This window comes from Mesocricetus auratus, unplaced genomic scaffold, assembly GCF_017639785.1.
Source record: "Mesocricetus auratus isolate SY011 unplaced genomic scaffold, BCM_Maur_2.0 Super-Scaffold_100027, whole genome shotgun sequence".
Taxonomy (NCBI): Eukaryota; Metazoa; Chordata; class Mammalia; order Rodentia; family Cricetidae; genus Mesocricetus; species Mesocricetus auratus.
Genome location: NW_024429208.1, coordinates 10,302,913 through 10,317,132, shown reverse-complemented (window position 1 = coordinate 10,317,132; position 14,220 = coordinate 10,302,913). Strand labels below are relative to the sequence as shown.

Genomic DNA, 14,220 nt, shown 5'->3' with positions numbered 1-14,220 from the left:
AGGGTGCCGGGTGAAGTCTCAAGAACCAGCTCTTGGGTTTAGCCCCACAGACACATGGTGTGCCTGCAACGGAGCAAGTGACAGTGTGGTCTGAGAGGGGAATAAGAATGTGTAAGAGAGGGGCAACAGGGGGCTGGAGAGATGGCTCAGAGGTTAAGAGCACTGGCTGCTCTTCCAGAGGTCCTGAGTTCAATTCCTAGCAACCACATGGTGGCTCGCAACCATCTGCAATTCAATCTGGTGCCCTCTTCTGGCATGTAGACAGAACACTGTATATGTAATAAATAAATAAATCTTTAAAAAAAAAAGAGGGGGGGCAACAGTACAGAATTCCAAAGCAGAGGCTCCTGAGAAGTGCCAGGAGGGAGGGGCACTTCTCCACCTGGAAGACATCTGGATGAGAACTCAGTGTCAGTCTGAGGGAAAAGGAGAGAGTGCCTGGTGGTGGGGAGGAGAGTTAAAGCCTGAGAGAGACTTTCAGCAGATAGCATCAGAAAAGGAGTCTGCAGGCCCTCAGGACCCAGGGAGTGAGGCTGTTTAACTATAGTCATCAGATGTCACAGCACAACTGCTGGGACCCAGCTCTGACTGAAATGGGGTTATTCTGTTCCCAGGAGTGACTGGGAGGTCACACTCTAGGCAATGACTGGGCCCGAAGTAGTGGGACAGAGCTTAACATGGTGCTGATCCCAGCCAGCACAGGCTCTGAGGGGCCAGCCTGCGCCATCAATGCAGACAGACGCTGAGATAATGCTTGCCTCCAGTTAGGAGCCCTGGAGAAAGGAATGGCAGCCTTCTGAGGTTACCAGGCTCCCCTTCCCGACAGTCGTAGGATGTTCCTACAGGACCCAGGTATCTGCAGATGTTCTGCTGGCCAAGCAGAGGACTAGAGCTTCCTAGAGAAGACTCTCCCCAGATGTTACTGAAGAGACCGATGTCTGTTTCCAGGACCCACTGGGTTTCCTCTGTCCTCCAAAGCACAATGACCTCACAGAGGAGCCACCACCACTTGCCCTAGACCTGCAGCAATGGACAATGACACTGTAACAGCATATTGACATATGTAACATAGTGAGTTACATTTCTGTAACACTTACTTGAGTTGCCTAATCAGGAGGATCTGGGCACAACTCTGAACTTTCAGCCCACTCAACACTTCCTAAGCCCCTTTCTCCCCTCCGTCTCGTTCTTTTCTCTGAGTACTTTCCTTGGATAGGCTGACAATGGGCTTTCATATCACAAGTCCAAGGAACTTCATCCTGGTGAGGGGGACCTCCCTTTCAAGTCCTAGCCTCTGCTTGTCCCCTGACCTCCTGCTCCCTCTCTTCCAGGTATGTTTGGGGAGACCCAAAGCTGTTTCTGGAAGTCCTGGGACTTGTTCTGTGGTCTTGACAAACAGTCAAACTCTAAGATAGGCCCTGAGATTGCCACTGAGGAGAAGATAAAGGCATCCTGGGAGCAGATGGGGTCCAGTGGGATGCCAGCCGACCTAGAGGCTCTGGCCAGGAAAACTGCAACCAGAAAGGAAGAGGAACATACAGAGAAGATGAGAGACTGGAGTAGCATGCCAGAGAGCCTCCTCTGGAAGAGAGTCGTGAATGCTGTCGGGATCCTTTTGTTTGCGCTTCTCATTCTTGTTCATATCTATTTTGCTTGATGACTCGAGGGTTGCAGCCTTTCCCGGACTGCCTCATCGTGAAGGGATGAAGTGTTTCCTTTGGAGAGACCCAAGAGGATGGGGCCGAAGACCATACCAATGAAAGCGCCCTCTCAGTGTGTGTCAAGCACTAACAGCTGCCATATATGCATGGCCAAGAGACAGAGGATGACCCTGTGTTTACAGACTGTGCCAGGGAGAACATCTGTTCCTCTCAATGACTGCACTGCATAAACACTGAATTTCCTTTCAAATTTAATGTTGGCTTTTTTTTTTAATCTCCGAGAGTTTTGGGCTTTAACACACATACACACACACACACACACACACACACACACACACTTTGCTTGTGTCAAACTGTCAACATCTCTTTCCCGCCCCCACTCAGTATGCGTTGCTGTGTACTCATCTTGAAGGCACAGCCCTGCTCAAATGACAGCAGGGGTGCAAACCCAGCCCACTCTTGCCGTCCGCCTGCTCCCACGGTGTTGGGCCAGTGCTGGTGACCACTCGGGTCAGGGAGCAACGGCTGCCTCCTTCAGCTGGGTAAGCACTGCCGCACAGATCCCTAGAGGACAGAGGAAGGGCATGCTCCTTACCCATGAGCCACCCCTAGCCACACCCCAAGTCTGACACTAAAAGAGGGGCCTATGGATAAGATTATTTTTAGCCAACAGATCCAGACACTCCTGGGCTATGTCACTATGGGAATTTCCTAAACCTCTCTTTCCTCTTCTTGCTTCTTGGACCATAATAAATGATCTGCGTCTTTAGCAAAACTCCCAGGTGCCTTGAAGTGACCTGGGGGAGGCCCACTCAGAATTGCAAGAACAACACTGTCAAGGTATACTTGCATACCCTGTCCCTCATTCCTTCCTTGGTTCTTTAGCTGACTGTTCTGAGTACCAGTTGTGCCCCCCCCTTTGTTGTGTTCTATTAGAAATGGGCATGGAGTCCTAAGGAAATGACCACACAATCTGAAGTATTTCCACAAGGCAAAAGTTTTACTTCTGTAGATGGATGACTAGATGTATTTCAGCAAGAAGGTCACCCAGCAGGGGTCCTATGCCACATTGAGTGGTCAGAACCTGGCCTCACATTCTTTATGTAACTGACTAACTCAAAACAGCAGAACTGACCATCAAAGTGCAACTTCTGAGACTGATTCACCCCTGAGCATGTGCTTTTATTAAAAAACAATGCAGACTCAGCGAGGGATTTTTGCTGACGGTGTCTTTCCAAACTTCTTTCCAAACTTCCTTTGCCAACATTTAATTCTTTGATAGAAAAGACAGTCCATGTCATTAACATTTCCCACAATGCCCCCTTTATAACACAATCCAATTATTTTTTTAAAGATTTTATTTATTTATCATGTACACAACTCTCTGCCAGAAGAGGACACCAGATCTCATTACAGATGGCTGTGAGCCACCATGTGGTTGCTGGGAACTGAACTCAGGACCTTGGGAACAGCAGCCAGTGTTCCTAAACTCTGAGCCATCTCTCCAGCCCCAATCCAATTATTTTTAAATTTTATTTTGTATTTTAAAAACCATCTCTTCAAGGGATCTAGAGATGGCTGAGTGGTTAAGAGCACTGGCTGTTCACTCAGAGGACCTGGGTTCAGTTCCCAGCACCCACCAGCTCACAACTATCTGTAACTCCAAGATCTGACACCCTTGCACAGACATGCATGCAGGCAAGACACTGATAGATATAAAATAAAAATAAATGTTTAAAAGATTGACAAAGAATCTAAAAAAAAAGCCTCATCATTTATTAGTTCCTTGAGAATTTTATGATATATTTTGAGCATATTCACTTAACTCCTCTAATCCCCTAACTCCTTCCAGATTCACTACAGCTTCCCTACATGCTCAACTTTGTATCCTCATTTTAGTTTTTAAAACCATCAAGTCATACCAGCACTCGGGAGGCAGAGGCAGGCAGATCTCTGTGAGTTCGAGACCAGCCTGGTCTACAAGAACTAGTTCCAGGACAGCCTCCAAAGCCACAGAGAAACCCTGTCTCGAAAAACCAAAACAAACAAAAAAACCCATCAGGTCCAATTTGCACTACCTATGTAGTCTTGGATGGGGGTGGTCAACTCACCAGGAGATATAATGGTAAGCACTGCAGCTGGGATGAAAAGGGATCTTGGCAGTCAGGAGCCAAGGAATACCACAAAGTCACCATGGCAGCTTACAGCCCTGCTCCAGGACAGGTTTCCCCAATGGAATAACTCTGCTCCGGCTAGGTAGTGCTGCTTCCTCAGGGAAGTTGTTACAGTTGTGTCTGGTCCCTTGGAGTGTAACAACTCCTCTTTCTCAGGGGAGGCCTTCCCCACCTAACCCTAACCCTAACCCTAACCCTAACCCTAACCCCCCCGGCCCCCCGCCCCTTCCCTAGGGGAGGGCTTCCCCAGCGTGGTGTTACAATTCTGCTCAGGTCTGCCTGAATGTAACAATTCTGCTTGGCCAGGAGAAGGTTTCCCCAGAGAAAGTGTTAAAATTCTGCTCTGCTCTGGCTTCAGGGAAAAATAGCTACTTCCTTGTTTTGCTCCACTCTGGTGAAAGGTCTCACCCAAATCTAGTTCAAGAGTTTTTGGGGGGCGGTGGTGGCCCACGCCTTTAATCCCAGCACTCTGGAGGCAGAGGCAGGTGGATCTCTGTGAGTTTGAGACCAGCCTGGTCTACAGGAGCTACTTCCAGGACAGTCTCCAAAGCCACAGAGAAACCCTGTCTCGGGGGGGGGGGGTGAGAGGGTGAAGATTTTCAGAGTGGGAATAAGTGGAATTTCTTTTTTTTTTTTTTTTTTTTTTTTTTTGGTTTTTCGAGACAGGGTTTCTCTGTATTGCTTTGGAGGCTGTCCTGGAACTCGCTCTGTAGACCAGGCTGGCCTCGAACTCACCGAGATCTGCCTGCCTCTGCCTCCCAAGTGCTGAGAATAAAGGCAAGCGCCACCAACGCCAGGCTTTATATAGGGCTTCTTAGAGGGTGAAGATTTTCAGAGTGGGAATAAGTGGAATTTCTTTTTTTTTTTTTTTTTTGGTTTTTCGAGACAGGGTTTCTCTGTATTGTTTTGGAGACTGTCCTGGAACTCACTTTGTAGACCAGGCTGGCCTCCAACTCACAGAGATCCGTCTGCCTCTGCCTCCCGAGTGCTGGGATTAAAGGCTTGTACCACCAACGCCCGGAAATAAGTGGGATTTCAATCCCTGAGTTTGAACAAGCTCAAAGACTGGCTGGATTTTGTGCTCAGTGACTGATTGGTTTCATGCTCAGAGATTGGCTGCCTTTTGTATGCTTGTGTGTGCTGAGCTGGTCAGGGACAGAATATATTTCTTTGGCTCTGGTTTCAGAGTGAGGGTGTGTTTCTTTGACTGGCCCTATAATAACCACTTTTCTCCCAGAAGCCATTAGTTGCCAATAGCTAGGGGTTGAACTCTGTGCCCAATTTCTCCCTCCACACTAGGATTTTTGTCTGGCTTGAGGTTGTACAGGTCTTGTGCCTGCTGTCATAACTTCCATGAGTTCATGCGTTCACTTGTCCAGAACATAATGTTTTGTGGTAGTTATCCACTGCCTTTGGCTCTTGGAATTTTCCCGCCCCCTCTTCTACAATGATCCCTGAGCCTTGGAAGGAGAGAGTATGAGCAGATGTTCCACTTAGGGTGAAGCATTCTGTAGGGTATTATTCTCTGTGTTAATCACCATCTATAGCAAAAAGAAGCTTCTCCGACGAGGGCCGAGAAATGCAATCCATGTGTGTTAACTGTTCTAGAAGCATTGGAACCTGGAGGAATAGAGCCTAGCAATGAGGTGGAGTAAATAATGTCTCATGCATTATTCAGAGCATCAGACAATCTACATGAGTAAAGTGTTCAATCACCAGGACAAGCCGATATGGCCAAAACATCTTTTCCAATATACATATACATAGAAGAGCATTCCCCGTCACACATCTTGTCAGACCAGGCAGTATTGTAGCTCTCAGGGCTCACAGCTGGATAGAATTGATGATTATTTTTCTCCTCTTCTAGCTTGCAGAGCACATTAGAGTTCCACGAAAGCTAGCCAGTGGGGATGAAGTTTCCACATCAGCACAAGGTGATTTCCCCATGTTCTCTGACTCAAGTGTGTGATATCTTTAGCAATAGGGTCTTGCTGTCAAGTTCTGGAAGATAATCAAAGCAACAGCCTGTCATGTTCAGCGTCTGTGGGACCTCACTGGACAATTATTACAAAAGAGGTACTCCCATCCCTGGCCATGGTGTTTAGTCTGAGTATTGTTTCCCCATTATAGGGTAACTCCATTTAAACTGCTTTTATGTACATGTATGTATATATTTTTAGGAAGCTTCTACAGTAGTAGCTTTCCATATGACTTTTTCTAAAGGTCTTTGGTTTTTGTTACTCTTCTCCACATTTCCTCTTCTACAATTTTATCCTCCCCCTATTTCTTTGCAAATTCCCTTAACATTGTTTGAGTTTCCTTTTATGAGGTCCTTCTGCAATATATTATGATAAAATGTCGGGTCCGCTGTGTAGCCTGTGTCCGAGAATGTGCGGAGGGTGTCGGGGATTGACAACACAGAGACTCTTTCAACGGTGTAAAGAAAACCTTAAGCAGGCCCCAAAAAGGCTCAAGAAAACTTCCTAAGAAAGCCTCCCTCCAGAAAAGCTTCTGCTCTCTCTCTACTCCTGGCTGGTTCTGCTCTGACACCAGAAACTGATTTGGGTGTGTCAGAAGAGGCGGTTAGTCTTTGGACAAGGTTGAGGTCAGGGCGGTTCCCGTTGGCCAGCCCTTTTCAGGAACTTATTGCCCTGAATTTGATGACCCAAATAAGTATAAGGGGGTCTCTTTTGGATCTTTTCAGGAGCCAAAATAAATCCGCGGGCCTCCAGAAGCTCCTGTAGCTCTGCAAAGGCTATATAACATTGTCTTTCTTCAGCTGCGGCCAAAAGAATATCATCCATGTAGTGGATAATGTAAAGATCAGGGAACTTGAGCCGGGCGACAGTGGCGCATGCCTTTAATCCCAGCACTCGGGAGGCAGAGGCAGGCGGATCTCTGTGAGTTCAAGGCTGGGCTGGACCAATAGCCTCCAAAACAATACAGAGAAACCCTGTCTCGAAAAACCAAAAAAAAAAAAAAGATCAGGGAACTTACGTCTGAGAGGATCTAAACAGGCAGCTACATAAATCTGGCATATAGTTGGACTGTTAGCCATCCCTTGGGGGAGCACCACCCATTGGAAGCGTAGGGCAGGCTCCCTAAAGTTAATCGCAGGAAGGCTAAACGCAAACCGAGGACTATCTTGAGAATGCAAGGGAATAGAAAAGAAGCAATCCTTCAAATCAATGACAATCAAATGCCAGTCTTTAGGAATGGCCACAGGCACGGGCAAGCCAGGCTGCAGAGCCCCCATAGGCTGCATGGTCGCATTCACGACCCTCAAGTCTTGTAGTAACCTCCATTTCCCTGAAGATTTTTTTATTACAAATATTGGGGTATTCCAAGGGGACGTGGAAGGAACCAAATGACCCGCCTCCAATTGTTCTTGAACTAGCTGGTGAGCTGTCCTTAGTTTCTCCGCTGGTAAGGGCCACTGTTCCACCCATACCGGATCATCTGATAGCCATGTGATGGGTATGAGGGCTGGCAGCGCAACAGTGACCCTCATCAAAAATGACCAAAACCCTTCCTATCCCCTGGAGCCCTGGTCTCCAATGGGAGGGATGCCACAGGGCAAACCTCTCCCTGTTCTAGTTTACCTAGTCCCCTCCCCGGACTCCAGCCCATCCCTTGCATCATCTGGGGGCCCCTGCTTTTGGACTTGGGTGCCTGGGTGGTGAGGACCACTCCCATTTCTTGCATGAGGTCCCGTCCCCAGAGGTTAATAGGGAGGCCAGACAAAACATATGGCTGAAAAAGCCCTGTGTGGCCCTCAGAGTTTTGCCACTTTAGGATTCTGAGGCTTTTTGAGGGCACAGACTGTCCTATTCCCTGGAGGGTCACTGTCCCTTCCTCTTTCGGCCAGGCGGGGGGCCAAAATTTATCTGAGAGGACAGAAATGTCCTTCCCAGAATCTAGGACGCCCTTGAAGGACTTGCCTTCTATCCTTAATGTAAGCTGGGGGCGGTTCTCCATAGTGGCTACCCAAAATGCTGCTGGGCCAGTACTTCCAAAACCTTGGTGCCCTCTTTTCTCTTTCTATTTTGAGGGCACTCTCTATGGAAGTTTCCCTCACTACCGCAGCTGAAACATGTTTTTCTCCCTCCCAGAGTAGGTCTTTCTTTTCCCACTTGGGGCCGAATAGCAGCAGCTGACACTTGGCCCTGGATGAAGTTCTGATCAATGTCCCTACAGATCCAGATATAGTCATTTAGACTTTTATTGCAATGGGGGCGAAGGGCTTCCTTACAATATTTATTTGCATTTTCAAAAGCCATCTGCTTGATGACTGGCATCGCAGGCCCAATGCCCCCAAATAGTCTTTCTGCTATCTGACTGAGATGGTCTACGAAGTCTTGAAAAGGTTCGGAGGGTCCTTGAAGGACTTTGGACAGATGATCCCCTCCTTCCTTGGAAGGCAATGCTTTCCAAGCCCCTTGGGCCACTGCTGCCACTTGGGCATAGACTGTGATGTCATATTGCATTTGTTGTTGAATGGTGGCATATTGACCACTCCCGGTAAGCATCTCCACATTTCTCTGGGGCTGTCCAGCCTGTGCATTTCTTTGGGCTGTCTGGCTGCATCTTTCCTGAAACTCACCCCTCCAAATCAAATAATCTCCCCCAGATAGAGTCGCTCAGCAAAGCTGCTGCCAATCACTAGGTGTCAAATTAAGAGACGCAAAAGATTCCATTAAGGAAAGTGTAAAGGGAGCCTGCACTCCATAATTTAAAGTTGCCTCTTTAAGTTGTTTTGTATCTTTAAAACATAAAGGGTTATGACACCAAATGACCTGCCCAGAATTGTTCGGGTCTGGAACTTCTATTACCGGGGCCACCACCGGGCAGTATTGGACCCCTCCTTTGGGTCTTCCATCGAGGTCCAAGAAGGACTGGGTTATATCATAGGAGGAGTCCCTTTTTTCAGAGTATGGAGAAGAGTTTCCTCCTTGTCCTGTCTTTTCTTAATTCGAGTCTTTTATAAGGGCTGCGATCTCAGCAAGTAACTGTTCCTTCTCAGACTCTGACAAGTCTGAGTCTGAGCTACTTCCATTTTCTAGGTCTGACAGAGAAGGATATAACCGATTCTGACAGGATTCCTTCTTTTTGGGTCGTGGCCAGAGATCTCTACCCGTTTTTTTGTTGTTGCTAAGAGACTCCTCCTCATCCTCACTAACAATGGAGCCTCTAGTTTGGTCAGGGTCTCTTCAGATGATTCATCCTCACTCTTTGCCCCTGAACTCAAGGAGGCTTGAGTCTCAGTCTCTTGTAACTCTAAAAAAGCCTCTTTTGTGTCCGGAACTACCTGGTGGTGACGAACCTTATCTGTCAAAAGTATACCCCTCACTAATCTCCATAAGGAGAATGTTATAGGGGGCAAGGACTCAGATCCCTCTTTTTGTAAAAGTCTATGAAGATCATGGCGAGCCTCCTACCAATCTGGGATATTTAAGCTTTCCCCAGTAATGAACCATGGACTCGCTCGTTCGATCGATTTTAGAAAGCCTTCTAGGGTTTTAGACTTGACTGCAGTCCCATGTCCTTTAACTAACTTTTTAAATTGATACTGTAAGGATTCAAGCTTCCCGGAACTATTCCCCATCGTTTCTTAACCCCATCCACTTACCTCGCTTTCACGATCTCGGTGGGACCTCCAATTGCCGCACCCGATTTGCAGCCTGTGTCCGAGAATGTGCGGAGGGTGTCAGGGATTGACAACACAGAGACTCTTTCAACGGTGTAAAGAAAACTTTAAGCAGGCCCCAAAAAGGCTCAAGAAAACTTCCCAAGAAAGGCCTCCCTCCAGAAAAGCTTCTGCTCTCTCTACCCCTGGCTGGTTCTGCTCTGACACCAGAAACTGATTTGGGTGTGTCAGAAGAGGCAGTTAGTCTTTGGACAAGGTCGAGGTCAGGGCGGTTCCCGTTGGCCAGCCCTTTTCAGGAACTTATTGCCCCGGGCCCAGGAGGACTCTGGGTAGGAGAAACACGAGGGGTTCGAGATGTAACCGCCATTGGGGTAGGAAGCCTGGAACTATTCTCCGGTAAGAGACATACTTAGATGAACAATTATGGGGTAATTACTTAAGTCAGAGCTAGCCAGTTAGAAACAAGCAAGGCCAACAGCTTCATAATGAATATAGCCTCTTGTGTGTTTATTTGGGATTGAAGCAGTTCTGTAACCAGGCTGGCGGGAAGGCTCCTCTCAAGGAAAGTTTCTCTTAACAGAATGGTGTCAGAAGTGGGATCATGAATTTCCACGCAAAATAACAAAAGCTTTAAAGGAATTTTAGAAACAGAAGAACGGAGAGAAGCACAGATTATTAGTAGCAGCATTTTTCTCAGGTGTGCTCTGTTTAGCTAGCCACAAGCCGAGATTCACTCGGCTCGCTTACTGTAGTCTTCCTGACTCGGCATAAAAAGAAAAAGAAAAAAAAAAATCAGCCAGAAAGGTTGTTTTAAGAGACTCTGCTAACGATTAAAAGGGGTGTACGTACAGCTGGAAATGGCAGCATTTGCTGGATGTCAGCATGGACTGAGGCGGTAAGCTGGAGTCACGCTTACGCCCGCCATCTTGAAAACAGCAGCTTAAAACAGCCTCGGTTTTACAGATAAGACATGTGGCCAGAAAAACATAAAGATTTACAGTAAAGTCAAACTCGGATAAAGAAAAACCTCTAAAGGTTTACAGTGTGTTTAAAAATATATGTGAGATTGAGAGAGAAAATGAAACGACAGAGTGGTAAATAAATACAAAAGCTGGCTGTGGTGGCGCACGCCGGTAGGAATTGCTCCAGAGGCAGAGGCAGGCAGGTTTCCAAAGAGAAACCCTGTCTCAAAGAAAAATAAATAAAAGTGAAAGAAATAGAGTAATAATAAATAATAGATAAATAAATAAGCCACGTAAAGATGGAAAATACACAGAGAGTCTGGATACTGTATGCTATTATGTTTTTCAGTTTTTTGATTGCTAAGGAAGGAACAGCTGCTAAAGTATACTTGATTATAAATGCTGCTGAATTAATTCAACTTATATCTTTTGAAAATGCCTTGACTTCAAAATTTAAGTATAAGGATATGTTACTCGGAAAAGGAGTTTTTATTTATGTTTCTACAGAAAATGAAAAGCTAAGGATTCCTTCCAGGCTTTTGTGGTTTGACGAACCAAGACCCCCGGAAGCAGTGGACCAGGTGTTCCAACAATCGAAACAGCGAAGATGATGCAGTCTTACAGACCCCGAAAATACGGACTTATACAGGTTTCTGAGTTTTGTCATGATCCCCATGGTATAAACAGCGCCCCCTTCCAGCAAGAGGCAGTTTGGAATGAGGGACATCCCAATTCCCATCTTGTTTATAAATCTTTGTTTTCATTTAAATGGGATTGTTTATAATTGGTTAGTGATCACAGCCAATCCTTTTTAATGGTAAAAAAGGGAATTATGGTATGGGTATTGTTTTTCATTTATTGATACAAATTCAAGGTCAATTTTGTGATGTGTATATTTCTCCTCTTGATTAAGTATTGTGCTTATACTGATCTTTTAAAACGTAATGCATAATTGAATACAGGCTATACATAGTTACTTATAAGAGTCAGATCTTATAGTTAGGTAAGTTAGGTTTTCTAGATATATAGAAATGTATTTGAGACAGATAGTCTTCAAACCTTTCAAAGACCTTCAGAAAAATGGCATTTAAAATGGTTTAGGGTTTTTATTGACAATGAGAAATGTCTGCTCCTGGCAGCACCAATTATGTCTGAGAGGAAGATGGGCATCGAAGAAACTTGTTATGGAGTTTGCTTTCAACATGGCAAGATTAGCCATTTGGGCAAGAAACTGCTCTTGCCTGTACTGCTTGACTGTTGTTGTATAATCTGGACATGCAGGACCCACAGGAAAGTGACTGCTGAACTCAGTCTTACAGGGTTCCTGCTTCATGGAAGAGTCTATCAGACTTTCTACAGGACACAGAAAAATGACTGACAGACTGCCAATGCAGATGGACAGTTTGAAATTTCCTGCTTTGCTGAGAAGTGTTCCAGACACATTGTGGCCTATCGGCTGAAGATGGATGCCCCAACGTTACAGAGGAACTTTGGGTGACTGTCCAGGTAGCAAGATGTCTCTGTCAATCCTAGTGATTATATATTATCCTTCTGTGGTCTTTGATGGAGTTGAAGACAGATAGTTATAATTATAATTTTCCTTAGTTATGATAAAAGAAAAGCTATATATAGAACTTTAGACTCACAAGGATGGGATGGATGACATTTTCTTTAAATCTTGCTGAATGTTGATAGACAAAATATTGTAACTGTATTCTTACTTGATAACTGTTCTGTTATATACAATTTGACTATGTTAAAGTTAAGACCTTTCTTTTTTGTTTAAACAGAAAAGAGGAGATGTTGGGGAAGTCCTGTGTATATGTTAATAAATTACTGCTGGCCAATAGGAATCTAGATAGGTGGGACTAGGAGTCCAGGAGGACTCTGGGTAGGAGAAACACGAGGGGTTCGAGATGTAACCGCCATTGGGGTAGGAAGCCTGGAACTATTCTCCGGTAAGAGACATACTTAGATGAACAATTATGGGGTAATTACTTAAGTCAGAGCTAGCCAGTTAGAAACAAGCAAGGCCAACAGCTTCATAATGAATATAGCCTCTTGTGTGTTTATTTGGGATTGAAGCAGTTCTGTAACCAGGCTGGCGGGAAGGCTCCTCTCAAGGAAAGCTTCTCTTAACACCGGGCATTGTATTGTTTTTAGTAAACATTGTCTTACAGCTGCCTACTCCCAGGCTGATGGGGAAGTGGGTCTCTGCTCAAGGTCTGGTGTCCCCACAATAAAATGCAGGAATTTTGCCAGTTACACTTTTAATCAATAGCAATTAGTCTGTACTCAAAATATGTCTCCTGAGCTGGCATGTGGTAAAAAGTGATTGCTATGTGTCTGCCTTCAAAGTATTTGCTTTAAGGCATTTTGGTGTGGTGGTTAGAGTTATGTTTTCTTTTTTTGTTGTTGTTGTTGTTGTTGTTGTTTTTCCGAGGCAGGGTTTCTCTGTGGCTTTGGAGCCTGTCCTGGAACTCGCTTGGTAGTCCAGGCTGGTCTCGAATGTTATGTTTTCAGTTTAACTTGCTGTGCTTACGAGAGCAATAAAACAATAATAACAAAAAAATGCCCCTCTTGCTCAAGGACATATAACTTCCTGGAATTCTGGGGGTTGTTCAGAATATAGCAAGCCAAGTGTTTTCTATAAACAAAGTTGATAGCCCCAACTGCACAGGATGTGCTTGATCACATGTATGTGGGAGGTAGGTAAGCTTTGCCTTTATAAGCTCCTGACTAATGTAATTTGCCAACATACTTTAGGAATACTGGGCTTTCACCGGGTCCATATCTATGGTCCTCGCCAGAATTTAATGAAGCTTTCTTCAAATTTGACTCAAAAATTGTGGTAGTGGTCTTATTCTTGCCTGGTGGGATTAACATTTTTGGAGGCCTTAGAGAGATCAGACCACCCACTCAAATTCTAAAGCCTGACCTTCACTCTGGGACTCCAGGGCTGCAGGGTCTCCTCAGGAGGTGTGCACCTTGACATGTTCCAAGGCTCCAAGGGGTGCGTTCTGCTTTGTGCATTATCAGAGTGATCTGCCATGCTGAGAAACGCAGCAAGCATCTATTGCTATGTGTAAGTCATAGCAATCTTCTGTGACATCTGGTTTTATGCTGATCCCGATCCTGGATGAAGAGGGGTCCAATGGCACCCAATAGTATCCTGTCCAGGGCAAAAGCGCAAACATCTAACTGCCCATGGAGGTTCCTGGTCTGGTTTGGTATCTTGCTTGTCTTGTCTTTAGTTTCATTTTTACTGCCGCCGTCTCTTGTGCTTTCTGTGTTCTGTGTTATTGGTTTTGTTTTCTCCTTATCTGCAGCCGGCTGCCTGCCTGCACCAACACTGCTTATCACAGCTGCTTCATCAGCCAGGGCTCAGAATTTCTTATCTCTGAGCTTTCTGGTCACTGGATCCAGTTTAGCAGGGATTCAAATGTCTTTTGGGTGTGAATAATATGAAAGTTGCCATATGCTGTTGGACTTGATTGAAAAGCTGCCTCTGGAGCTGGACTGTGGTTCTTCCTTCTCTAGACCCAAACATGCATATTTTAAAAGCTTCCTCTGTCCTGTGTCAGGCGATCCACCTGATTTTGTGACAGAGAAAAGACAGCAAAGCAGAACATCCAAAAAATTTTAGACTATTGGTTTCATTTGACTGCCTAAAACTTTTGCTAAGATATAAACCTTCCCCTGGCGGTGGTGGTGCACGCCTTTAGTCCCAGTACTCGGGAGGCAGAGGCAAGCAGATCTCTGTGAGTTCAAGATCA

The 14,220-nt window shown here is 45.5% G+C and overlaps 1 protein-coding gene across 2 annotated transcripts in view; it reads left to right on the top strand.

Annotated features, from left to right (window-relative positions):
* Window positions 1-1,911, top strand: part of LOC101841340 (V-set pre-B cell surrogate light chain 3) — a 35,583-nt gene extending 33,672 nt beyond the window's left edge. For both annotated transcript variants that reach the window (XM_040732423.1, XM_040732424.1), the window contains one exon: window positions 1,332-1,911. In XM_040732423.1, the coding sequence (XP_040588357.1) occupies window positions 1,332-1,657 (326 nt within the window). In that variant the 3' untranslated portion in view covers window positions 1,658-1,911. The remainder of the gene's footprint in view (window positions 1-1,331) is intronic.
* Window positions 1,912-14,220: the final 12,309 nt, after the last annotated feature.